Raw genomic sequence first — 25,077 nt, forward strand, 5'->3', positions numbered from 1 at the left:
TGCGAGACTAGGAGTCAGCGTGCACCGGGTGAACGGGACTTGGTGGGAATTAGAATAGGGGCAGCAGAGGTTTGTTAGGTGCAAGCTTTTCAACCCCTCCCCAAATCTCTCTCTCACAGAATTAAGATTAATGGTAAATGTCTTGAAATGTTTGACACGCAGCAACAGTACATGGAGAATTGGCCTGATCCAGTTGGTCCATCATCATCGGTCCCTTGAATCGAGGATGACTTGCTTCCACGTCAACAAGTTCACCGGTGTTTCAATGAAGGACCTAATATTCCGGATCCCGAACTACATCCTGAAGATGCCTGTGGGTGGATTTTTTTAACGTGGGGTGGCCGTTGCACACCAGCCACCACACGGGGCTTGACAGAGCGAGGTCTTGGTCCAGTGGCAAGGGTTAACCAGGACGACTGGAGACCTGCTCTGGTGCACGGTCAGAGTGCGCACACATATCGCAGTGTGGGCTGACACAGTTGGGCCACCAGTTCCTCGGTCCCTCCTGAAGTCTCGGTCCCCTCTCCCTACATTGGGCCCATTAACTCGTCACAGCCCAGTCTCTACCGTTGGGGAGTCATTCCAAACACGTGCAAATATCAATTTAAGATCCATTTTAATTTAATTTCAGTTACATTTCACAATGTTAAGACTGAGAATATGGAGTTGTGGAATACAATTCACATCATGACCCCTTTCTCCTCCTTCCCCCCAACATTTCTTCCTCCTCTCCTGCTAGGCACTTCACCCCAATTAGTCTCTTCATATACAAGCTTGGGGGAGTGTCAGGAGGACTTCTCGACCACGAAGCGCCAGCCCAACCCGACCCTACCTGACCCAACATCCACACACTGGCCTTTTCCAACAGGGGGTCACTGGACAGCAATCAGGAGCAGGAACTCTGGCCCGTTTCTCCTCTCCCAGGGCCAGGCTCAAATCACCAAGATCTGGGAGGAGAAAAGTCAATAGTGCTTCAAACACAATGCCCCACGTGTCAGAAAACCGAACGTGACCCTTTCCGTAGCTGAGGGAAACCCAGCCCGGGCTGAGAGGGCACCTGTGTGCTCGGGGCATGCCCGAGACGTGTGACAGGACAGAGACTATGTAAAAAAAATAGAAGCTATTTTGCTCAAGTGGGCAGTGGGAGTATATTTCACTCTTAACGTGGGCCCATTGCATGTCAGCACAAGCCAATGGCTTCCTGAATCAGTGGTGCCAGAGTGTAAACTCTCTCACCCCGCCCCCCCAGTGAAGGAACCGAGTCATTGGGGCACCAGGATTTACACGGTTCACTAACTCTCACCCTGGGGTGCTGCTCACCAGTATTCTGGAGCAAGGGTTGAGAGAGTGCAAACTGCAGAGGGGGGTGTGTTCTTTTAAGGAGACGACATTCCCAGTGGATAAACTGAAGAAGTTGGAGATGCAAATCCCTGGGGCTGCTTATGAAATGTTTGACCCGTGGCCTTTGGGAGAAGCCAACTCGACAAGGATTGAAAAAAAAACCCATCAGGAAATGACTGGGCTTCAGTAAGAGCCATTAGTCACACCGTGGCTGTAAGACTGAGATACAGCACTAGCAATAAACAAACAACCTAATAGTGCTTTAATACCTGATCCTTTTAATCCATCCCGTCAAGTTACTCCCTGCAACAAAGACAGACATGTACCCACTAGTACTGTACCCCAGTGTTCTACAGTAACAGACCTGTACCCACCAGTACTGTACCTGTGTTATACAGTGACAGGCCTGTACCCAATAGTACTGTACCCCAGTGTTATACAGTGACAGGCCTGTACCCAATAGTACTGTACCCGTGTTATACAGTAACAGACCTGTACCAACCAGTACTGTACCCGTGTTATACAGTGACAGGCCTGTACCAACCAGTACTGTACCCGTGTTAGTGACAGGCCTGTACCCACTAGTACTGTACCCCAATGTTATACAGTAACAGTCCTGTACCCACCAGTACTGTACCCAGTGTTACAGTAACAGACCTGTACCCACCAGTACTGTACCTGTGTTATACAGTGACAGGCCTGTACCCACTAGTACTGTACCCCAGTGTTACAGTAACAGTCCTGTACCCACCAGTACTGTACCCAGTGTTATACAGTGACAGGCCTGTACTCCAGTGTTATATAGTGACAGACCTGTACCCACCAGTACTGTACCCCAGTGTTATATAGTGACAGACCTGTACCCACCAGTACTGTACCCGTGTTATATTGTGACAGACCTGTACCCACCAGTGCTGTACCCCAGTGTTATATAATGACAGACCTGTACCCACCAGTACTGTACCCCAGTGTTATACTGTGACAGACCTGTACCCACCAGTACTGTACCCTGGTGTTAGTGACAGACCTGTACCCGCCAGTACTGTACCAGTGTTAGTGACAGACCTGTACCCAACAGTACTGTACCCCAGTGTTATATAGGGACAGACCTGTACCCACCAGTACTGTACCCCATGTTATACAGTGACAGACCTGTACCCACCAGTACTGTACCCGTGTTATATTGTGACAGACCTGTACCCACCAGTGCTGTACCCCAGTGTTATATAGTGACAGACCTGTACCCACCAGTACTGTACCCCATGTTATACAGTGACAGACCTGTACCCACCAGTACTGTACCCCAGTGTTATACAGTGACAGACCTGTACCCCAGTATTATACAGTGACAGATCTGTACCCACCAGTACTGTACCCCAGTGTTAGTGACAGATCTGTACCCCAGTGTTATACTGTGACAGACCTGTACCCACCAGTACTGTACCCCAGTGTTATACACATCAAAATGCTTTCTGTAGACTCCAAGTTGGCATTATTGCTATGTGTTTTAAGGGAGGCAGTCTGATGTTTTCTACACTCGACTGAAAAGCTGGCATTGACAACTGGAGCTGAACTAAAATGCAAAGTGGCATCCATCAGAGGAAAAGCAAGCCTATGGCCAGAGTGAGATATGAGACTTCAGTTCAGCCCTTGCCAAACAAGGAAAAGAATTAATATAATGGTTTACTCGGCTATTGTTTGCCTAAAGCTATTATTGTATGGGGAGGGGAGGGGAGGGGAGGGGTAAACATCAGCGAGAGAGACTGGGCTGGGCTGGTCACTGCTCCTTCACCAGTTTACACTCTCGCTTGACCCGGGAGAAGGGGCCCAGAGAGTTGCAGAATATAAAGTCCCACAGGACTCGAGTCCATGAGCTGTGCTGAGGGAGGTTCTCGTAAAACTCCGGCGCGATTTTCTTCACCTAGAGCAAGAGAAAAAGTGCAGGTTACATGTTGGGAACGATCGATCAATGATTCCACCCGTTTATAGACAGGCCACACCCACCACCTCAACATCAGATCCTCGGCCGCTCCAATCTGCCCTTCTCTCCGATGCTCGCTGGGGGTTTGGTTCTACGAACACTTGATCCCCGGTGTCAGCCCTGGCTCAGTGGGCAGCACTCTCTCACGCCTCGGAGTCAGAAGGTTGTGGGCTCAAGTCCAACTCCAGGTCACTTGAGCACAAAAGACCCAGTGGAATCTGTTATGTATGTAAACATTACCAATGTGTAAGACTTGCCACCAGGGGGCACACCTGTGGGAGACCCAAGGGTCACCTGCACACCCCGGGCAAGCAAGTATAAAAGGCAGTCTACCAGGCTGCTTCCTCACTCTGGAGTTACATTAAAGAGACCAAGGTCACAACAGTTTGCGCTTAAGATATGCAGTCTTGTGGAGTTATTCTGAACAGAACCAAATACTGATTTATGTACTAGTAACATTACTCCATATGAACTAGCACTTCTATTGCGCCTTTCAGGAACTCATGCCCAACACACCCAATGAAGCACTTTCTCAAGTGGAGTCAGCCATCTTGAGCCTGCTCCACCATTCAATGAGATCACGGCTGATCTTCGACCTCAACTCCACTTTCTCGCCCGATCCCCATATTCCTAGATTCCCTTAATATCCAAAAATCTATCGATCTCTGTCTTGAATATACTCAACGACTGAGCCTCCACAGCCCTCTGGGGAAGACAATTCCAAAGATTCACCACCCTCTGAGTGAAGAAATTCCTCTTTAGCTCAGTCCGTAACAGGAGATTCTAGGCAGGCTAGTTGACAATGTCAGTTATCACAGCCAAACCTGATCCCTTCCTCACCCGATACTAGCACGTGGGAGTCGACGGATTGCCAACAGTTTGATGCCCAGCCCTTGCCACCTAGTCCAGGAGTGCCAATACCAGCTGGATCACCCCCACAGCTGCCCGAGCCGAGATAGTCGAATTCAGCGTGAACCAAATCACAAAGCTGGGATCATCCCGATTTGTGGAGCTGATCAACCAAATTCTAATTTGATTAAAGGTTTTCGTCAAAGTTTTAAAATGTTAATTTGTGGATTCTAGTGCCCTTGCCAAAAAAGGGGGCATTTGATTCAAGTATCAACAAAATAGTTGTAGAGCTGTTGAATTGGGAGGGGCTTAGCCAGTCACGTGATCTTCACAAGACTCAATAAAACCCCGGCCAGTTGGGTTCGGGGGATCCACGATGGGACAGGTAGTTGTGAGCCTGGTGGATGAACCGGTAATGTGTAGTGCGATTGTTAAACCTTTGTTAATAAACCAACTAGTTCTTAATAGCAATGTGTTGCTATGGATTCTTCAGCAAAGAACCCATGAAGCACATACATTACAGCATTCTGAGCCATCAAGATAGTGTCCATCAACTTCAGGACCAACACTTAGATTTCTTTCCAATTTTAAGCTTGCGTCTTAAAAAGGCAACATTATCGGCAGGAGAACAATTGAGCACAAAAGACAAGGGAAGGGCGGACACTGATAATTCAGATACCATTCATTCATTATCAGCTGTGGCTCAGTGGGCAGCACACTTGCCTCTGACTCAGAAGGTTGTGGGTTCAAGTCCCACTCCGGGGACTTGAGCACAAAGAAATATTTAGGCCGACACTCCCAGTGCAGTGCTGAGGGAGCGCCGCACTGTCGGAGGGGCAGTACTGAGGGAGCGCCGCACTGTCGGAGGGGCAGTGCTGAGGGAGCGCCACACTGTCGGAGGGGCAGTCTTTCGGATGAGACGTTAAACTAACGTCTGCCCTCTCTGGTGGATGCAAGAGGTCCCACGGCACTATTTTGAAGAAGAGCGGGGGAGTTCTCCCCAGTGTCCTGGGGCCAATATTTATCCCTCAAATCAACATTAAAAAACCCAGATGATTTGGTCATATGAAATAGGAGTAGGCCATACGGCTCCTCATGCCTGCTCCACCATTCAATAAGATCATGGACTCAGGTCCACTTCCCCGCCCGCTCCCCATTACCCCTTATTGTTTAAGAAGCTGTCTATCTCGGTCTTAAATTTATTCAATGTCCCGGCTTCCACAGCGAATTCCACAGATTTACAACCCTCTAAGAAATTTCTCCTCATCTCTGTTTTAAATTATTCTAAGATTATGCTTTCTAGTCACCCCATCAGTGGAAACATCCTCTCTGCATCAACCTTCATAATCTTATACGTTTTGATAAGATCACCTCTCATTCTTCTGAATTTCAATGAGTAGAGACCCAACCTACTCAACTTTTCCTCATAAGTCAACTCTCTCATCCCCAGAATCAACCTAGGTGAACCTTCAAAGCAAGTATATCCTTTCGTAAACATGGAAACCAAAACTGCACGCAGTATTCCAGGTATGGCCTTACCCATACCTTATATAGCTGTGGTAAGATTTCCCTGCCTTTATACTCCATCCCCTTTGCAATAAAGGCCAAGATACCATTGGCTTTACTGATCATGTGCTGTACCTGGATACTATCCTTGTGTTTCATGCACAAGTACCCCCAGGTCCCACTGTACTGCAGCACTTTGCAATCTTTCTCTATTTAAATAATAACTTGCTCTTTGATTTTTTTCTGCCAAAGTGCATGACCTCACACTTTCCAACATTATATTCCATCTGCTTAGCCTATGTCCTTTTGCAGATTTTGTGTGTCCTCCTCACACATTGCTTTTCCTCCCATCTTTGTATCGTCAGCAAACTTGGCTACGTAACACTCAGCCCCTTCTTCCAAGTCGTTAATATAGATTGTAAATAGTTGGGGTCCCAGCACTGATCCCTGCGGCACCCCACTAGTCACTGGTTGCCAACCCGAGAATGAACCATTTATCCCGATTCTTTGTTAGTTAGCCAATCCTCTATCCATGCTAATATATTACCCCCAACCCAGTGAACCTTTATCTGGTGCAGTAACTTTTTATGTGGCACCTTGTCAAATGCCTTCTGGAAGTCCAAATACACCACATCCACTGGTTCCCCTTTATCCACCCTGCTCATTACATCCTCAGAAAACTCCAGCAAATTTGTCAAACGTGACTGCCTCTTCATAAATTCATGCTGACTCTGCCTGACCGAATTTTGCTTTTCCAAATGTCACATTGCTGTGTGCGAGAGCTTGCTGTGCACAAATTGGCTGTCATGTTTCCCATAATACAACAGTGATCACACTCCAAAAAGGGAATAAAGGGTTATGGGGAGCAGGCAGGGAAGTGGACCCGAGCCCATGATCATAGAAACATAGAAAATAGGTGCAGGAGTAGGCCATTCGGCCCTTCGAGCCTGCACCACCATTCAATATGATCATGGCTGATCATGCAACTTCAGAACCCCATTCCTGCTTTCTCTCCATACCCCTTGATCCCTTTAGCCTTAAGGGCCGCATCTAACTCCCTTTAGAACATATCTAACAAACTGGCCTCAACAACTTTGTGGTAGAGAATTCCACAGGTTCACAATTCTGAGAGTGAAGAAGTTTCTCCTCATCTTGGTCCTAAATGGCTTACCCCTTATCTGTGACCCCTGGTTCTAGACTTCCCCAACATCGGAAACATTCTACCTGCATCTAACTTGTCCAAACCCGTCAGAAGTTTATATGTTTCTATGAGATCCCCTCTCATTCTTCTAAATTCCAGTGAATATAAGCCCAGTCGATCCAGTCTTTCTTCATATGTCAGTCCTGCCATCCCGGGAATCAGTCTGGTGAACCTTTGCTGCACTCCCTCAATAGCAAGAATGTCCTTCCTCTGATTAGGAGACCAAAACTGTACACAATATTCAAGGTGTGGCCTCACCAAGGCCCTGTACAACTGTAGTAAGACCTCCCTGCTCCTATACTCAAATCCTCTCGCTATGAAGGCCAACATGCCATTGGCCTTCTTCACCGCCTGCTGTACCTGCATGCCAACTTTCAATGACTGATGTACCATGACACCCAGGTCTCATTGCACCTCCCCCTTTTCCTCAGCCATGATCGTATTAAATGGCGGAGCAGGTTCGAGGGGCCAGGTGGTCTAATCCTGCTCCTAGTTCTTATGTTCCAAGAACTTCATTGACTGTAAAGCGCTTTGGGACGTCTGGTGGTCATGAAAGGAGCTATAGAAATGTCTTTCTTTACCATGGGCAGCTTGCTTCCGGGGATGCTGGGGAAGTCGTGGTGCTCCATGTGGTAACCCACGTTGAAGGTGATGTAGTTGAGGGGTCCGTAATAGGAGTAGGTCTCGTGCCCCTTGAGGAACATATAATGCTCAGCGATGAAGTGGCCAGAGATGGGGTGCAGGCCCATGCCCAGTATGGAGCCGCACAGCATGTAGAACACCGGCTTCGGGCCCCAGGCGTAGTACAGGAGCAGGTCACAGCTCAGCTGGACCACCGCGTTGAGCACCTCCATCTGGGTGATGGGCTTGGGGTTGACGTAGAGGGGCCGCAGCACGTAGAGGAGGGGCTGCAGGACGAGCCAGAGGACCTTGCGCAGGGGGGTGCGGAAGAAGCGGGCCTCGAACTCGGTGGGCACGTCGACGTCCAGCCCGTCCCCGCCCAGGTAGCGGTGGTGGTCGATGTGGTACTTCTTGAAGGAGGCGGAGTAGGGCATGCCAATGGGCAGGTTGGCGAAGACAGCGAACCAGCGGTTCCACTTGGCGGACTTGTTGCCGAAGGCCACGTTGTGGGAGATGTCGTGGATGGCGAGAGTCAGCGAGTGGTTGATGCCTCCGCCCAGCACGTAGGCCCAGAACACCAGCCACTTCCAGGACAAGTCCTTCACCAAGTAAAACGAGACAAACTGAAACAGCACCATCGCCGTCACAATCCATTTTAAATGAGGATCCGGCGTCATGAGCGACTTGATCTCTGGGTACTTTGCTGTAAAGAAGAGACACCAATTAGTCAAAGTGTCCAGTGTAAAGGCCGGAGGGAGGCATTCATAACTTGTCTACTTCCAGATGGCCAGCATCGAAGCACTGACCACACTCGACCAGCTCCGCTGGGCAGACCCGCATTGTCCACATGCCCGACACGAGACTCCCAAAGCAAGCGCTCTACTCGGAACTCCTACACGGCAAGCGAGCCCCAGGTGGGCAGAGGAAACGTTACAAGGGACCACCCTCAAAGCCTCCCTGATAAAGTGCAACATCCCCACCGACACCTGGGAGTCCCTGGCCAAAGACCAGTCCGCCCTAAGTGGAGGAAGTGCATCCGGGAGGGCGCTGAGCACCTCGAGTCTCGTCACCGAGAGCGTGCAGAAACCAAGCGCAGGCAGCGGAAGGAGCGTGCGGCAAACCAGACCCACGGAAATTTACAGCACGGAAGGAGGCCATTTCGTCCTATCGTGTCCGCGCCGGCCGACCAAGAGCTATCCAGCCTAATCCCACTTTCCAGCTCTCAGTCCGTAGTCCTGTAGGTTATCAAGTGCACATCAAAGTACTTTTTAAATGTGGTGAGGGTTTCTGCCTCTACCACCCTTTCAGGCAGCGAGTTCCGCCCCAGACCCTCACCACACTCTAGGTGCAGAAACTTCCCCTCAAATCCTCCCCCCAATTACTTTCAATCTATGCCCCCTGGTTGTTGACCCCTCTACTAAGGGAAATAGGCCCTTCATAATTTAATACATCGCAAATCTCCCCTCAGTTCCAAGGAAAACAACGCCAGCCTATCCAATCTTTCCTCAGAGCTAAAATTCTCCAGTCCTGGCAACATCCTGGTAAATCTCCCCTGTACCCTCTCCAGTACAATCACATCTCTCCTGTAATGTGGTGACCAGACCTGCACGCGGTACTCTAGCTGTGGCCTAACTCGTGTTGCATACAGTTTGTGGTGTCCCTGCACCTTACTACAAACTCACACGAGGCATGTACTGCAGACACAGTCACGACATGACCTTAACCTTTATTCCCAGGACCAAGGAGTGCTGACCCTGGGTGGGACCTCCGCTTTTATACCTGGAAACCCAGGTGAGGAGTGTCTCCCACAAGTTCACCCCCTGTGGTCAGGGTGTGCATTTCTAGGGTATAAGTACAGTGTACAGGAGTTGCATGAAGGTTGCAGTTACAAGGACAAGCATAACCTCCCTGCTCTTGTATTCTATGCCTCGGCTAATAAAGGAAAGCATCCCGTCTGCCTTTTTAAACCACCTTATCTACCTGGCCGGCTAGCTTTAGGGATCTGTGGACATGCACTCCAAGGTCCCTCTGTTCCTCCACACCGATCAGTACCCTCCCATGGATTGTGTGTTCTCCCCTTGCCTTGTTGCCCCTCCCCAAATGCACTGTTGTTGCTGGATAGAATCGCCGGCATTCACAGAGAGAGGGGTCCCAGCCACTTCTCCCTCCCTTCAGTTTTAAATGTGTCTCTTGCTTCCGATCCGGTATTGGAGGAGGGCAGAGATTCCCCGGGGAGGGTGGGGGAGGTTACAGAGATAGGGAGGGGGTGAGGGCCATGGAGAGATTTGAAGAAGAGGATGAGGATGAGGATGAGGATGAGGATGAGGATGATGAGGATGAGGATGAGGATGAGGATGGAGAATATTACTTGAACGACAAAATCGCTGTGAGATCAGGAGGGGTGCAGAGGGGTGAGGGGGCATTAGGTTACCCAAATTACACCACCTATTACATAAACCTTTTGGAACACGAACACGTCAGGAGTCACACGCAGATCTACACGCGTGTGTGTGTGTGTGTGTGTGTGTGTGATCACACCAGCTTGGAATGCATTTTGAAATGGGGCAGGCCCTCAGCTCTCAGACACTCGCTGGACCGGTTTGGCCACTGGCATTTGCAGTGGGAGAGCCAGTGACACTCAAAGCACAAAGACAACCAGTCGAGCAGGAACAGCGCGAGGTACAACCAGGGCAGCTCCACAGGCCTTCAAACACCTTTAAGAATTCGCGGAAAAACAGCCAAAGATGCAGTTTTAACCCTTTCAGCGTTACATGAACCACTTGGTTTTCTCCCCCCCCCTCAGAGCAGGAAGGCAGCAGCCTTGGGTCTTGGCCACATTTCACCCACAGACTTTTCTTCGCTCCGATCGCCAAAGGATTAAGAATGTAAAGACTTTCATTTATATAGCGCCTTTCATGACCACCAGACATCCCAAGGCGCTTTACAGCCAATGAACAAAAAAAAAAGTACGTCACTGTTGTAATGTGGGAAACGTGGCAGTAAGTGCGCACAGCAAGCTCCCACAAACAGCAATGTGATAATGACCAGATAATCTGTTATTTTTTTTTTTATAAAAAGTGAACAGGAACAGGAGTCAATTGACACTCCCAGTGCAGTGCTGAGGGAGCGCCGCACTGTCGGAGGTGCCGTCTTTCGGATAAGACGTTAAACCGAGGCCTCGTCTGCTCTCTCAGGTGGACGTAAAAGATCCCACGGCACCATTTCGAAGAAGAGCAGGGGAGTTCTCCCCGGTGTCCTGGGGCCAATATTTATCCCTCAATCAACATCACTGAAGCAGATTATCTGGGTCATTATCACATTGCTGTTTGTGGGAGCTTGCTGTGCACAAATTGGCTGCCGCATTTCCTAAATTGGCTGTAAACACTTTGGGATGTCCTGAAGTAATGAAAGACGCTATGGAAATGAGTGCTCCCTCTCTCGTCAGGCAATTTAGCCCCTCGGGTCTGCGGTGCCAGTCGATGCCAGTTACCCACCGTGGCTCCACACCCCTGCCTACCAAAAATCTAGCGATCGCAGTCTTGAAATTTCCAATATTCCTCCAGCATCCACAAAATTTAGGGATGTTAGCTGATTTCCTAACTTAGCACCACTCTAATTAAATACGAGACAAATGGTCTTTGGAACAGAACAGAACGGCTCCAATTTGGGCAGCTTTCTGATGCACTTTTTAATAAGTTCCAGGGATGGAGGGACTTCAGTGACGGAGAGAGACTGGAGAAGCCGGGGTTGTTCTCCTCGGAGCAGAGAAGGTCGAGAGGAGATTTGATCGAGGTGTTCTAAATCATGAGGGTTTCTGGACAGAGCAGATCGAGAGAAACTGTTCCCATTGGTGGAAGGGTCGGGAACCAGAGGGACACGGATTTAAGGCGATTGGCAAAAGAACCAAAGGCGACATGAGGGAAAACGTTTTTACACAGCGAGTGGTTAGGATCTGGAATGCGCTGAGAGGGCGGTGGAGGCAGACTCGATCGCGGCTTTCAAAAGGGAGTTGGATAAATACCTGAAGGAAAGAAATTTGCCGGGCTCCGGGGAAAGGGGACTGGCTGAGGTGCTCTTGCAGAGAGCCGGCATGGGCTCGACGGGCTGAATGGCCTCCCCCTGTGCTGTAACCATTCTCTGATTGTAATGGCTGAAGCTGGATGTGTCTCAGCAGTAACCTGGTGCCCACTGGTGTAACCAATAGAAATATGGGGTTTTGGCCACTTGTTACTCTCATGATAGACCTTTATGACGATCGTGGCCCCACAACCTGCGAGAGAACAGCTCCGCAGGTCGGGCTATAAACGAGCTGGAGAGGCGGACCACTTCAACCTCCAGCGCCAGCTGCTCCAAGTGTGCGACTTTTTGAGATGGGCGACTGGGTGATGCCAGCAAAACCCTGGTTGCCGTTTTGGCGCGTGGGCAGGAACATCAGGAGGGCCCAGGTACAGAGGAGTGGGAAGGTCGGGGCGGGTGAGCGGCGAGTGTTTGTGGCGAGGTGCGGTGAATGTTTATGGCGGAGGAGCGGCGAGAGATCGTGGCGGAGGTGCGACAGATGAGGGGTACGGGGCCCAGAAGAGACGAGGGGCCCAGGGGTAGCACGGGCCCAGCCCACACTGTGCGATGTGTGCGCGCACTGGGTCCGTGCAGCAGAGCAGGTCTCCCATCGTCCTGGTTAACCCTTGCTGCTGGACCAAGACCTAGCTCTGTCAAGCCCCGTGTGGTGGCTGGTGTGCAACGGCCACCCCACGTTAAAAAAATCCACGCACAGGCATCTTCCACCCCCTCAATTGGAGTTCAGGATCTGGAACATCGGATCCTTCAATCGAAACACCTGTGAACTCTTGTGGAAGCAAGTCGTCCTCGTTCGATGGACCGCCTGTGATGCAGACCTTGCAAGTTCCAGAATCTCTCACTGCGCAGGTTCGAGGGGCCGAATGGCCCACTTGTGCTCCTAATGTTGTTTTGCACCGAACTCAGCCAATTCACGGATAGCAGCAATTTGCTTACAACACACACCGCACTTCAAGATAACTGTCAGTACGCGAAACATTGAAAGACGCCAAGAGTGAGGAAGGAGCTGTATAAAAAAAATCATGTTTTTATTCATTCCTGGGATGTGGGCGTCGCTGGCAAGGCCCAGCATTTATTGTCCATCCCTAATTGCCCCTCGAGAAGGTGGTGGTGAGCCGCCTTCTTGAACCGCTGCAGTCCGTGTGGTGAAGGTGCTCCCACACAGTGCTGTTAGGGAGGGAGTTCCAGGATTGTGACCCAGCGACGATGAAGGAACGGCCGATATATTTCCCAGTCGGGATGGTGTGTGACTGGGAGGGGAACGTGGAGGTGGTGGTGTTCCCACGCGCCTGCTGCCCTTGTCCTTCTAGGGGGTAGAGGTCGCGGGTTTGGGAGGTGCTGCCGAAGAAGCCTTGGCGAGTTGCTGCAGTGCATCTTGTAGACGGTGCACACTGCAGCCAGGGGGCGCCGGTGGTGGAGGGAGTGAGTGTTGAAGGTGGTGGGTAGCGTGCCAATCGAGCGGGCTGCTTTGTCCTGGATGGTGTCGAGCTTCGAGTGTTGTTGGAGCTGCAACTCATCCAGGAAAAATATATAAAAAGATATATTTTTTCAAACACCAGTCACTGGTAATAGTTCTGCTGTTACCAGTTATACCTCCTCTGGACCCATCGTATGGTACAACAAATTGTATATCGCAAATTGGCTGCCCGTTTCCTACATTACAACAGTGACTACACTTCAAATTTTAAAAAGTACTTCATTGGCTGTAAAGCACATTGGGTTATCCAATGGTCATGAAAGGTGCTATAGAAATGCAAGTCTTTCTTCATTTGTCCCATTGCCATCTCCTTTTGACTCGCACCATCGTCCCTTTTGTCATTTAAATCGCTCCTACCCTCCACCCAAAAGCAGACATCCCTTTCCGTTCTCTCTCTCCTCTCTCCCCCCTCCCCCCCCGCCCCCCCCACCTCCTCTCCATTTTCCCACGGCTCGAGATTATTTTACAGACGGTTAAATCTCTTCATCATCATCATAGGCAGTCCCTCGGAATCGAGGAAGACTTGCGTCCACTCTTATCCCGAGTCCTTAGGTGGCTGAACAGTCCAATACGAGAGCCACAGTCCCTGTCACAGGTGGGACGGACAGCGGTTGAGGGAAGGGGAGGGTGGGACTGGTTTGCCGCACGCTCCTTCCGCTGCCTGCGCTTGGTTTCTGCACGCTCTCGGCGACGAGACTCGAGGTGCTCAGCGCCCCTCCCGGATGCACTCCCTCCACTTAGGGCGGGACTGGTCTTTGGCCAGGGACTCCCAGGTGTCGGTGGGGATGTTGCACTTTATCAGGGAGGCTTTGAGGGTGGTCCCTTGTAACGTTTCCTCTGCCCACTTTTGGCTCGCTTGCCATGTAGGAGTTCGGATTAGAGCGCTTGCTTTGGGAGTCTCGTGTCTGGGGCATGCGGAGCTGGTCGAGTGTGGTCAGTGCTTCGATGCCGGGGATGTTTCATCGCTCTCATCTGGAAGGAGGAGAACATGCCAGGGGATCTCAGAGATGCAGTGATCGTGGCAATCCAGCTTCGTACAATACTGGCGAAAGGTCATCGACCCGAGAACCAGAGGGCACAGATTTAAAATGAACAATCAGAGATGACACGAGGAAGAATATTACACAAGTGGTTATGGTTTGGAACGCGCTGCCCGAAAGGGCGGTGGGAGCAGACTCGATAGTAACTGTCAAACGGGAATTCGATAAACACTTGCAGAAAATAAATTACAGGGCTTATGGTGGGGGGGGGGGGGGGGGTGGGGGGGTGGAGAGGGACATCAAAAGAGCCAGCACAGATTCGACGGGCCGAATGGCATCCCGCTGTGCTGGTGTCAGCTGTGCCTCGAACCCACAACCTTCTGACTCGGAGGCAAGCCCCACTCCAGGGACTTGGGCATATAAATCCAGGCCGACACTCCTAGTTCAGTGCTAAGGGAGGATGTAAAAGATTCCACGGCACTATTTCGAAGAAGAGCAGGGGAGTTCTCCCCGGTGTCCTGGGGCCAATATTTATCCCTCAATCAACATAACAAAAACAGAATATCTGGGTCATTATCGCATTGCTGTTTGTGGGAGCTTGCTGTGCGCAAATTGGCTGCCGCGTTTCCCACATTACGACAGTGACTACACTCCAAAAGTACTTCATTGGCTGTAAAGCGCTTGGAATGTCCAGTGGTCGTGAAAGGCGCTATATAAATGCAAGTCTTTTTCTCTCTTTCACTATTCTATGATTCTGAAACATTACCCAACTTTGGTTTCTCTCTCGCTACAGATGCTACCCAACCTGCTGAGTATTTCCAGCAATCAGTTTATATAAATGCAACTGTGCTTTCTTTCAAATTACACCTAGAATACTGTGGACAGTTTCCAATAAGATACCTTATCTGAAAGACAGCGCCTCCGACAGTGCGGCGCTCCCTCAGTACTGCCCCTCCGACAGTGCAGCACTCCCTCAGTACTGCCCCTCCGACAGTGCGGCGCTCCCTCAGTACTGTCCCTCCGACAGTGCGGCGCTCCCTCAGTACTGCCCCTCCGACAGTGCGGCGCTCCCTCAGTACTGCCCCCCCGACAGTGCGGCGCTCCCTCAGCACTGCACTGGGAGTGTCAGCCTAGAATTTTGTGTTCAAGTCCCTGGAGTGGGACTTGAACCCACAACCTTCTGACTCAGAGGCGAGAGTGCTGCCCACTGAGCCACAGCTGACTGAAGAGAATTAATTAGCCCAAAGGGTGTAGAAGTAAAAGAAAGATTTGGATTTATATAGCGCCTTTCATGACCACTGGACGTCTCAAAGCGCTTTACAGCCAATGAAGTACTAAGTGTAGTCACTGTTGTAATGTGGGAAACGCAGCAGCCAACTTGCGCACAGCAAGCTCCCATAAACAGCACTGTGATAATGACCAGAACACCTGTTTTTTTTAATATTATGTCAATTGAGCGACAAATATTGGCCAGAACAGGGTTGCCAACGGGTATGCTTGGAGATGAGAATGAGAATAAAGGCCGTTTGACTGAGAGTCAAGAATCATCCAATCGGGAAATGAAGAGGCTGTTTGCTTTCCGATTGGCTGTGGGAAGGCGGGTACCGTGAGGTTGGGCGACCAATGGTAGGACCATGGGGCCACCAGATTGGACGTGTTGTGCCGCCAATGGCGGTGGGAGGCAGGAGGTCATGTGACAAAACCTCCTGTAACATGTGCCACCAGAATTGGCAGCCCGAGTGTAGAATGAGCAGAAACCAGCGTGGGCTTGGTTCTGGACAACATCGTGTGAGCTGTTCTCTGGCCACCAATTCTCTGCTAACTACACCCTCCGACATCTCCTGCTCTGCTGCCCGGGTCAGTTGACCAATGTTGTCATATTTCAGGCAAGACGACACCAAGGCAATCAGATCGGCTCACTCCCTGCATCGTATGCCCCTCACAAAAAGGAAACACATTCTTTCGTAATTGTGCCCAAATTTTCCTTCCCCTCCCAGAGATGAATGCCACCCCTCCCTGCAAACTCACTTCCCTCTCCCTCAACAGGGCTGAGGTTTTGTTGGTGGTGGTGGTGGGGAGAGGTCGGGGGGGTGGGGGCGGTGAATGCTGGTCAGGTCACCTTTGCTGATACATGGACCATATACAGTAGACACCTCAAATTGCTGGAGAAATATCACCAACGCAAGATCCTACAAATCCCCTGGGAGGACAGACGTTAGCGTCCTTGACCAGGCCAACATCCCCAGAGTCGAAGCACTGATCACACTCGATCAGCTCCGCTGGGCAGGGCCACAGTGTTTGCATGCCAGACACGAGACTCCCAAAGCAAGCGCTCGACTCGGAACTCCTTCACGGCAAACGAGCCAAAGGTGGGGCAGAGGAAACGTTACAAGGGACCACCCTCAAAGCCTCCCTGATAAAAGTGCAACATCCCCCACCGACACCTGGGAGCCCCTGGCCAAAGACCAGTCCGCCCTAAGTGGAGGAAGTGCATCCGGGAGGGCGCTGAGCACCTCGAGTCTCGTCGCCGAGAGCGTGCAGAAACCAAGTGCAGGCAGCGGAAGGAGCGTGCGGCAAACCAGTCCCACCCTCCCCTTCCCTCAACCACTGTCTGTCCCACCTGTTACAGGGACTGTAATTCCCACCTGAGAACTCACTTTTAGAGTGGAAGCAAGTCTTCCTCGATTCCGAGGGACTGCCGATGATGACCACGACGACAGTTGCTGCTCATTCCCAGTTGCAAACAACTGAAAGATGCTCAACAGGTCAGGCCACATGTGTCAGGAAAACTCCAATCAGTTGACGTTCCACAGATACGCCCTTCTGATATTACAGATGAACTTGGGTTAATAGGAGCATCGGTCACTGACCTACATTTGCTCTCGGCCAAGGCCACCAAACAACTCGATATTAAATCCCTCCGTAGCCTGGCCCCTCCCCCATCCCTACAAGCCTCCGCGATCTCCGCATCACCCCCCCCCCCCCCGCCCTCCCCCCAACTCTGGCCTCCTGTCTATCCCCCACTTCCCTCGTCCCACCATTGGCGGCCGTGCCTTCAGCTGCCAGGGCCCCCAAGCTGTGGAAGTCCCTCTCTAAACCTCTTCGCCTCTTGCTCCTCCTTCATGACACTCCTTAAAACCTGCCTCTTTGACCATTTAGTCACCTGTTCCAATATCTCCAACATTGGCTGGGTGCTGGGTTTTTTTTAATTTGATGAGGCTCCATTGAAGTGCCTTGCGACATTTTACAACATTAAAGGCGCTATAAAAAGAGGCAGAAAAACTCATTGCACTGAAAAAGTGCTCGGATGTGCACTTAGAGCCGTGACCTACAGGACTACGGACTGAGAGCTGGAAGGTAGGATTAGGCTGGGTAACAATCGGCCAGCACGGACACGATGGGCCATAATTTTGCTATGATTCTATATAAATGAAAGCTATTATTGTTGAATAGAACCAAGGAAAGGGGGAAGGCAAAAGAAACAACATAACGAGAGGATTTGAGTATAGGAGCAGGGAGGTCTTACTGCAGTTGTACAGGGCCTTGGTGAGGCCTCACCTGGAGTATTGTGTTCAGTTTTGGTCTCCTAATCTGAGGAAGGACGTTCTTGCTATTGAGGGAGTGCAGCGAAGGTTCACCAGACTGATTCCAGGGCTGGCAGGACTGACATATGAAGACAGACTGTGGGTCACGGGCAAAGCAAGATGTCCCGGGGGTGTGGGGGATGAGTATCTACAGAATGGAGAGAGCGGAGGGAAAGATGTGTTTGACGCTGACATTGCGCTGGCGCTTGCGAAAATGGCAGATGACAATTTGTCGAAGGCGGAGGCTGATGGGATGGAAGGCGAGGACAAAGGGGGACCCGGACACAGTTCCCGACAGGAGGAGCTGGGAAGGAGGGCAGCAGCAGCACGGAATGGGATGGATTCGGTTGGGGGTTCCATCAACCATGGCGAATGAAGGAGACCCCCTCGGCTGGGGAAGGAGGCAGTTTCCTTGCTCTGGCATCGTCGGAACAGGAGCATCGGAGACGGAGAAACCGGTAAATTAAATAGACTGTGAAGACAAATGTAGGTCCCTTGCAGACAGAATCAGGTGAATTTATAATGGGGAAGAAATGGCAGACCAATTGAACAAATACTTTGGTTCACTAAGGAAGACACAAATAATCTTCCAAAAATACTAGGGGACCGAGGGTCCAGCAAGAAGGAGGAATGGAAGGAAATCATTATTAGTCAGGAAATGGTGTTAGGGAAATTGATGGAATTGAAGGCCGATAAATCCCCAGGGCCTGATAGTCTGCATCCCAGAGTAGTTAAGGAAGTGGCCCTAGAAATAGTGGATGCATTGGTGGTCATTTTCCAACATTCTATAGACTCTGGATCAGTTCCTATGGATTGGAGGGTAGCTAATGTAACCCCACTTTAAAAAAAAAAGAGGGAGAGAGAAAAAAGGGAATTATAGACCGGTTAGCCTGACATCAATAGTGGGGAAAATGTTGGAATCAATTATTAAAGAGGTAATAGTAGTGCATTTGGAAAGCAGTGACAGGATCGGTCCAAGTCAGTATGGATTTATGAAAGGGAAATCATGCTTGCAAATCTTCTAGTTACATCCTCAAAAAATTCCAGTAGAGTGGACAAGGGGGAACCAGTGGATGTGGTGTATTTGGACTTTCAAAAGGCTTTTGACAAGGTCCCACACAAGAGATTAGTGGGTAAAATTAAAGCACATGGTACTGGGGGTAATGTATTGACATGGATAGAGAACTGGTTGGCAGACAGGAAGCAAAGAGTAGGAATAAACGAGTCCTTTTCAGAATGGCAGGGAGTGACTAGTGAGGTACCGCAAGGTTCAGTGCTGGGACCGCAGCTATTTACGAAGGAATTGAGTGTAATATCTCCAAGTTTGCAGATGACACTAACCTTGGTGACGGTGTGAGCTGTGAGGAGGATGCTCAGAGGCTGCAGGGTGACTTGGATAGGTTAGGCGAGTGGGCAAATGTATGGCAGATGCAGTATAATGTGGATAAATGTAAGTTTATCCACTTTGGGGGCAAAACAGGAAGGCAGATTATCTGAATGGTGAGAGATTAGGAAAAGGGGAGGTGCAACGAGACCTGGGTGTCATGGTACATCAGTCATTGAAGTTTGGCATGCAGGTACAGCAGGCGGTGAATAGCATGTTGGTCTTCATAGCGAGAGCATTTGAGTATAGGAGCAGGAAGGTCGTACTGCAGTTGTACAGGGCCTTGGTGAGGCCTCACCTGGAATATTGTGTTCAGTTTTGGTCTCCTAGTCTGAGGAAGAACATTCTTGCTATTGAGGGAGTGCAGCGAAGGTTCACCAGACTGATTCCCGGGATGGCAGGACTGACATATGAAGAAAGACTGGATCAACTAGGCTTATATTCACTGGAATTAAGAATAATGAGAGGGGATCTCATAGAAACATATAAAATTCTGACGGGATTGAATAGGTTAGATGCAGGAAGAATGTTCCCAATGTTGGGGAAGTCCAGAACCAGGGGTCACAGTCTGAGGATAAGGGGTAAGCCATTTAGGACCGAGATGAGGAGAAACTTCTTCACCTCAGAGAATTGTGAACCTGTGGAATTCTCTACCACAGAGAGTTGTTGAGGCCAGTTTGTTAGATATATTCAAAAAGGGAGTTAGATGTGGAACTTACGGCTAAAGGGATCAAAGGATCAAGGGGTATGGAGAGAAAGCAGGAATGGGGTACTGAAGTTGCATGATCAGCCATGATCATATTGAATGGTGGTGCAGGCTCGAAGGGCCGAATGGCCTACTCCTGCACCTATTTTCTGTGTTTCTACACAGGAGGCCATTCGGCCCGTCGAGCCCATGCCGGCTCTCTGCAAGAACACCTCAGCCAGTCCCCCTCCCCCGCCTTTTCCCCGGAGCCCTGCAACATTTTTTCCTTCAGGTACTTAGCCAACTCCCTTTTGAAAGCCGCGATTGAGTCTGCCTCCACCACCCTCTCAGGCAGCGCATTCCAGATCCTAACCACTCGCTGCGTAAAAAAGTTTTGCTCATGTCGCCTTTGGTTCTTTTGCCAATCGCCTTAAATCTGTGTCCTTCCACCAATGGGAACAGTTTCTCTTGATCTGCTGTGTCCGGACCCCTCATGATTGGACCCGAGCACAAAATCTAGGCTGACGTTCCCAGTGCAGTACTGAGGGAACACTGCACTGTCGGAGATGCTGTCTTTCGGATGAGATGTTAAACCGAGGCCCCGTCTGCCCTCTCAGGTGGACGTAAACGATTATTCATTTCGAAGGTGGTCAGCGGAGTTATCCCCGGTGTCCTGGGGCCAATATTGAACACCTCGATCAAATCTCCTCTCAATCTCCTCTGCTCCAAGGAGAACAATCCCAGCTTCTCCAATCCTTACAGGAAACAACTGATTTGGCTCTGCTACAGGATATTAAACACCCACCTTGTAGTGTAGGCCTGGGGTCACATCTAAACCAGAACAGGTAGAGGGAGAAGATGCCCTTCCCTACTAACATAGGAACAGAAGAAACAGGAGAAGGCCATTCAGCCCCTCGAGCCTGCTCCACCATTCAGTTAGATCATGGCTGATCTGTATCTTAACTCCATTTATCCGCTTTGGTTTCGTAATCCTCAACAGCCTTACCTAACAAACATCTGTCAAGCGCAGTTTTGAAATTTTCAATTGACACCCTCCAGCCTCAACAGCTATTTGTGGGAGTTCCAGATTCCCACCACCCTTTGTGTGAAGAAGAAGTGCTTCCTGACATCACTCTCTGAACAGCCTGGCTCTAATTTTAACGTGATGCCCCCTTGTTCTGGTCTCCCCCCACCAGAGGAAATAGTTTCCCCTCTATCTACCCTATCGAACCCTTCAATCTTCCCGATGGTGGTGCAAAGGAAAACAGGGATGCGCAAGGTTATATATGCGGACTATTGTCATACTCTCTGTAGTCATTGCATAGTTGCACAAGATGGAGGCTTGTTACCTGATGTACTGTGTACGTACTATGTTAGCACCACTAGAGGGTGCAACTGGTGGAGACCGGGGTTTCCTGCCCCTGTGGCAGAGGCTGTCCACCAGAGGGCACTGCGGTGGGAGACCCGAGGGTCACCTGCAGAGGTGTGCAGGGCCCAGTATAAAAGGCTGCTCACCACGCTGGTGCCTCACTCTGGAGTTACAAATAAAAAAGGACCAAGGTCACTACAGTTTGACTCGTGGAGTCATTCATAAGTGCATTATACAGAACACGCAAGAGGCCAGAATTGGAGGAGCGTGGAGTTCTTGGTAGATTGTAGGCAATATTCGCTTTTAATTTTTGGGGGGCCGTGCAGCCCCTTTAAGATTCTGCGCATGTGCCTTTTTGCCCAATTTAGGAGCCAGCTCACTGGCTGCAAGGGACCACTAGAGCACTGAGTGGCTGCACAGCTTAAACAGGAACACTGGTTGTAGGGCTGGAGGCGGTTACAGCAATAGGGAGGGGTGAGGCTGTGGAGGGATTTGACCAGAGAGCAGCAACAGGCCGGTTTGACCATAGGGGAGGTCACAGCAGGGTCAACTCCAGAAACCTACTTCACTTCCGCACAATGGCACCATCTGGGGGAAGTGGCGATCCGGGGTAGGAACCTGGCAGATTACACCCTTCCCCAGCTCAGTATTAAGAACATAAGAAATAGGAACAGGAGTAGGCCATACGACCCCTCGAGCCTGCTCCGCCATTTTATATGATCATGGCTGATCCGATCATGGACTCGGGTCCACTTTCCTGCCCGTTCCCCATAACCCCTTATCGGTTAACAAACTGAATAAATTTAAGACAGAGATAGACAAGGTCCTGGCTTCCACAGCTCTCTGAGGCAGCAAATTCCACAGATTAGTACCAGCCATGGCTCAGTGAGCAGCACCCTCACCTCCGAGGGAGAAGGTTGTGGGTTTAAGTCCCACTCCAGGGGCTTGACCACAAAGATCAAGGCCGACACTCCCAGTGCAGTGCTGAGGGAGCGCCGCACTGTCAGAGGTGCCGTCTTTCGGATGAGACGTTAAACCGAGGCCCCACCTGCTCTCAGGTAACGCAAAAGATTATTCATTTCAAAGAATGGCAGGGGAGTCATCTCCGGTGTCGTGGGGCCAATATTTATCCCTCAAATCAATACCACTAAAAACAGGTTATCGGGTCATTTATTGCTGTTTGCGGGAGCTTGCTGTGCGCCCCACATTACAACAGTGACTGCACTTCATAGGCTGTGAAGCGCTTTGGGACATCCAGTGGTTGTAAAAGGCGCTATATAAATGCAAGTCTTTCCATTTCTTTCTTTTGACTTTCTCCTTCACTCGAGGTTCCCATCCCTCTGCCATCATCCTGCTGTATCTGTGTGGGATGCTCTATGGCTTCAATGTCCTTTGGGACTCAAAGCTGTCCTGTGGCCTAACCAAAGCTTTGCACAAGTTTACCATTAGCTTTCCACTTTTGTAGTCTGCTATTTATAAAATCCAAACTCTCTTTCTTCTGCGGAGATTGTCCTTTCAAGAATCTCTCTCGTTATTCCAACTGCAGCCAAATAATTTCTAAATTCAGTTTCATAAAAAGACTGTTCATTTATATAGCACCTTTCACTATCTCAGGCCATCCCAAAAGTGCTTCACGGCCAATGAAGTACTTTGAGTGCAGTCACTGTTGTAATGTGGGAAACGTGGCAACCAACTTGCGCACAGCAAGCTCCCACATACAGCAATGTGATAATGATCAGATCATTTCTCTCTGTGATATGCTGTTGGATGAGGGATAAATATAGGTCAGGACACCAGGGAAAACTCTTCTTCCAATTGCTGTAGAAGTGAAAAGAGGGAAAGAGGGAAGGGGATGTTAAAGTGCCAGTGATCGATATGTTGCCCAACTTTTTGCCAAGCCCAAAATGATTGCATGAGTTTTGATCTCTGCTCGAGCAACAATTTACTGAAACCCTTAGCAATTACCAAAGGTTCGGGCAAATCAGCAAACATGACCCACACAGTTCACCTGACACTCTCGACCAATCGCTCGGTTCATATTGGCACGGTGGGTGTGATTCTCGACAGAAATCATCTCCTTCAGAGCGGTGGAGTTGGACGGGAGCAACTCCCATCTCCACACTTTCAGGTGGGCATTAAAGATCCCACGGCACTATTGGAAGTGTGGGGAGATCCACCAGTGACCCAGACCACTCATCCAACACCACACACACACACAACCATCATCATCGGCAGTCCCTCGGAATCGAGGAAGACTTGCTTCCACTGTAAAAGTGAGTTCGTAGGTGACTGTGCAGTCCAAAACGAGAGCCACAGTCACAGGTGGGACAGGCAGTCATTGAAGGAAAGGGTGGGTGGGACAGGTTTGCCGCACGCTCCTTCCGCTGCCTGCGCTTGCTTTCTGCATGCTCTCGGCGACGAGACTCGAGGTGCTCAGCGCCCTCTCGGATGCACTTCCTCCACTTAGGGCGGTCTTTGGCCAGGGACTCCCAGGTGCCGGTGGGGATGTTGCACTTTATTAGGGAGGCTTTGAGGGTGGTCCCTTGTAACGTTTCCTCTGCCCACCTTTGGCTCGTTTGCCGTGAAAGAGTTCCGAGTAGAGCGCTTGCTTTGGGAGTCTCGTGTCGGGCATACGGACAATGCGGCCCACCCAGCGGAGCTGATCGAGTGTGGTCAGTGCTTCGATGCTGGGGGCACTCATGCACACACACACACCCCCATCAAGTGGTCACCCATCGCATTGCTGCTTGTGGGATCTTGCTCTGCACACTACAGCTGCCACACCACAGCACTTCAAGAAAAGTAATTCGGAGAAACACCAGATCATGCAAGTCTTCCTCCAGGTCTCCACCGGAGATGGAAATAAGCAAAACAATTGGATTTGCTTTTGTAAAGGGAGCTATATATTTGTTTTTAAACAGACATTTCTGCCCCCTCCTCATTCCTACCTGTACTCAACAATCTGAGAAAACACCCCCAATTAACCAATTAAACACGTCAGTGCCTCTTGGATCAAATTCCCCAGACACACCTTCTCATTCATAAGGAAAGCATTATAATTTATTTTGGCAAAACTCCCTACCCTTGGGCTCATTCCATTAAAGTCACTGCCCTGGGAATTTTCCGTCGGCCCATGAGCGGCATTCGCCTTTAAGACGCGCATTTTCAAAATCATTTAAAAACACACACATTTCTGGCGAGAGACTCACAAAATACAACTTTCTTTTTAAAAATGTTTTAAAAAGGTTTCTTCCTTTGCAACCCCTGAAAATTCTACATTAAAATCACAACAATTAAGTGGGCTCGAATTATTTCAAAAGTAGCAAAAAAACTTCACACTCGCAAACTTCAGAACAGGTGTCGCGGAGGGAAAAGCAACATTTTAAATATATAATTACCCCAATCAAAATTATCACACTAAACATTGCTTGCTTTAAAAACAATGCACTTAGATCCAAGTTAACATAGGTCTAGAAAAACTTTTTAAAAGTTTGAGAAACTTGGACAGCAGCTTTTTTCTTTGAAACTTACCTAGAATTTCCTTCCTCCTGTTGGAATGGGGCTGTTCGGTGTAAACCCACTCGAACCCGTCACTTGGCGCCTTGTTTCCCATTTCTTCAGCCCCCTTACAGTCCAGAAAGGTGTGGAACCTGTTGCAGGGCCAGCTTCCTCACCCACCTTATGCAAAGAGACTGGCACGCCCCTGAATGTCTGTCTCCTGTCTTACTAGCTGGTTGGAGGCATCACTGAATGAAAGGCTCCGCCCCATCAGTCCCATAACAACATCAACACCAAATTGTATTTGTATAGCACCTTTAACGTTGTGCAACGTCCCAAGGTGCTTCACAGGAGTATTATGCGATAGAAATTTGACACCGAGCCACATAAGTAGAAATTAGCACAGGAGCTTGGTCGAAGAGGTAGGTTTTAAGGAGCGTCTTGAAGGAGGAAAGAGAGGCGGAGAGGTTTAGGCAGGGAGTTCCAGAGCTTGGGGCCCAGGCAACAGAAGGCACGGCCACCGATGG

The 25,077-nt window shown here is 49.9% G+C and overlaps 1 protein-coding gene across 1 annotated transcript; it reads right to left on the reverse strand.

The window, feature by feature from the left end:
• Positions 1 to 599: 599 nt before the first annotated feature.
• LOC139239155 (sphingolipid delta(4)-desaturase/C4-monooxygenase DES2-like) lies at positions 600 to 24,760 on the reverse strand. Its single transcript, XM_070867744.1, has 3 exons — positions 24,584 to 24,760; positions 7,460 to 8,202; positions 600 to 3,262 (listed from the first exon to the last, which is right to left on the reverse strand). Exons 1-3 carry the CDS (start codon positions 24,663 to 24,665, stop codon positions 3,119 to 3,121), a joined length of 969 nt encoding a protein of 322 aa, XP_070723845.1. The 5' UTR covers positions 24,666 to 24,760; the 3' UTR covers positions 600 to 3,118.
• Positions 24,761 to 25,077: the final 317 nt, after the last annotated feature.

This window comes from Pristiophorus japonicus, chromosome 26 (assembly GCF_044704955.1).
Source record: "Pristiophorus japonicus isolate sPriJap1 chromosome 26, sPriJap1.hap1, whole genome shotgun sequence".
Classification (NCBI taxonomy): Eukaryota; Metazoa; Chordata; class Chondrichthyes; family Pristiophoridae; genus Pristiophorus; species Pristiophorus japonicus.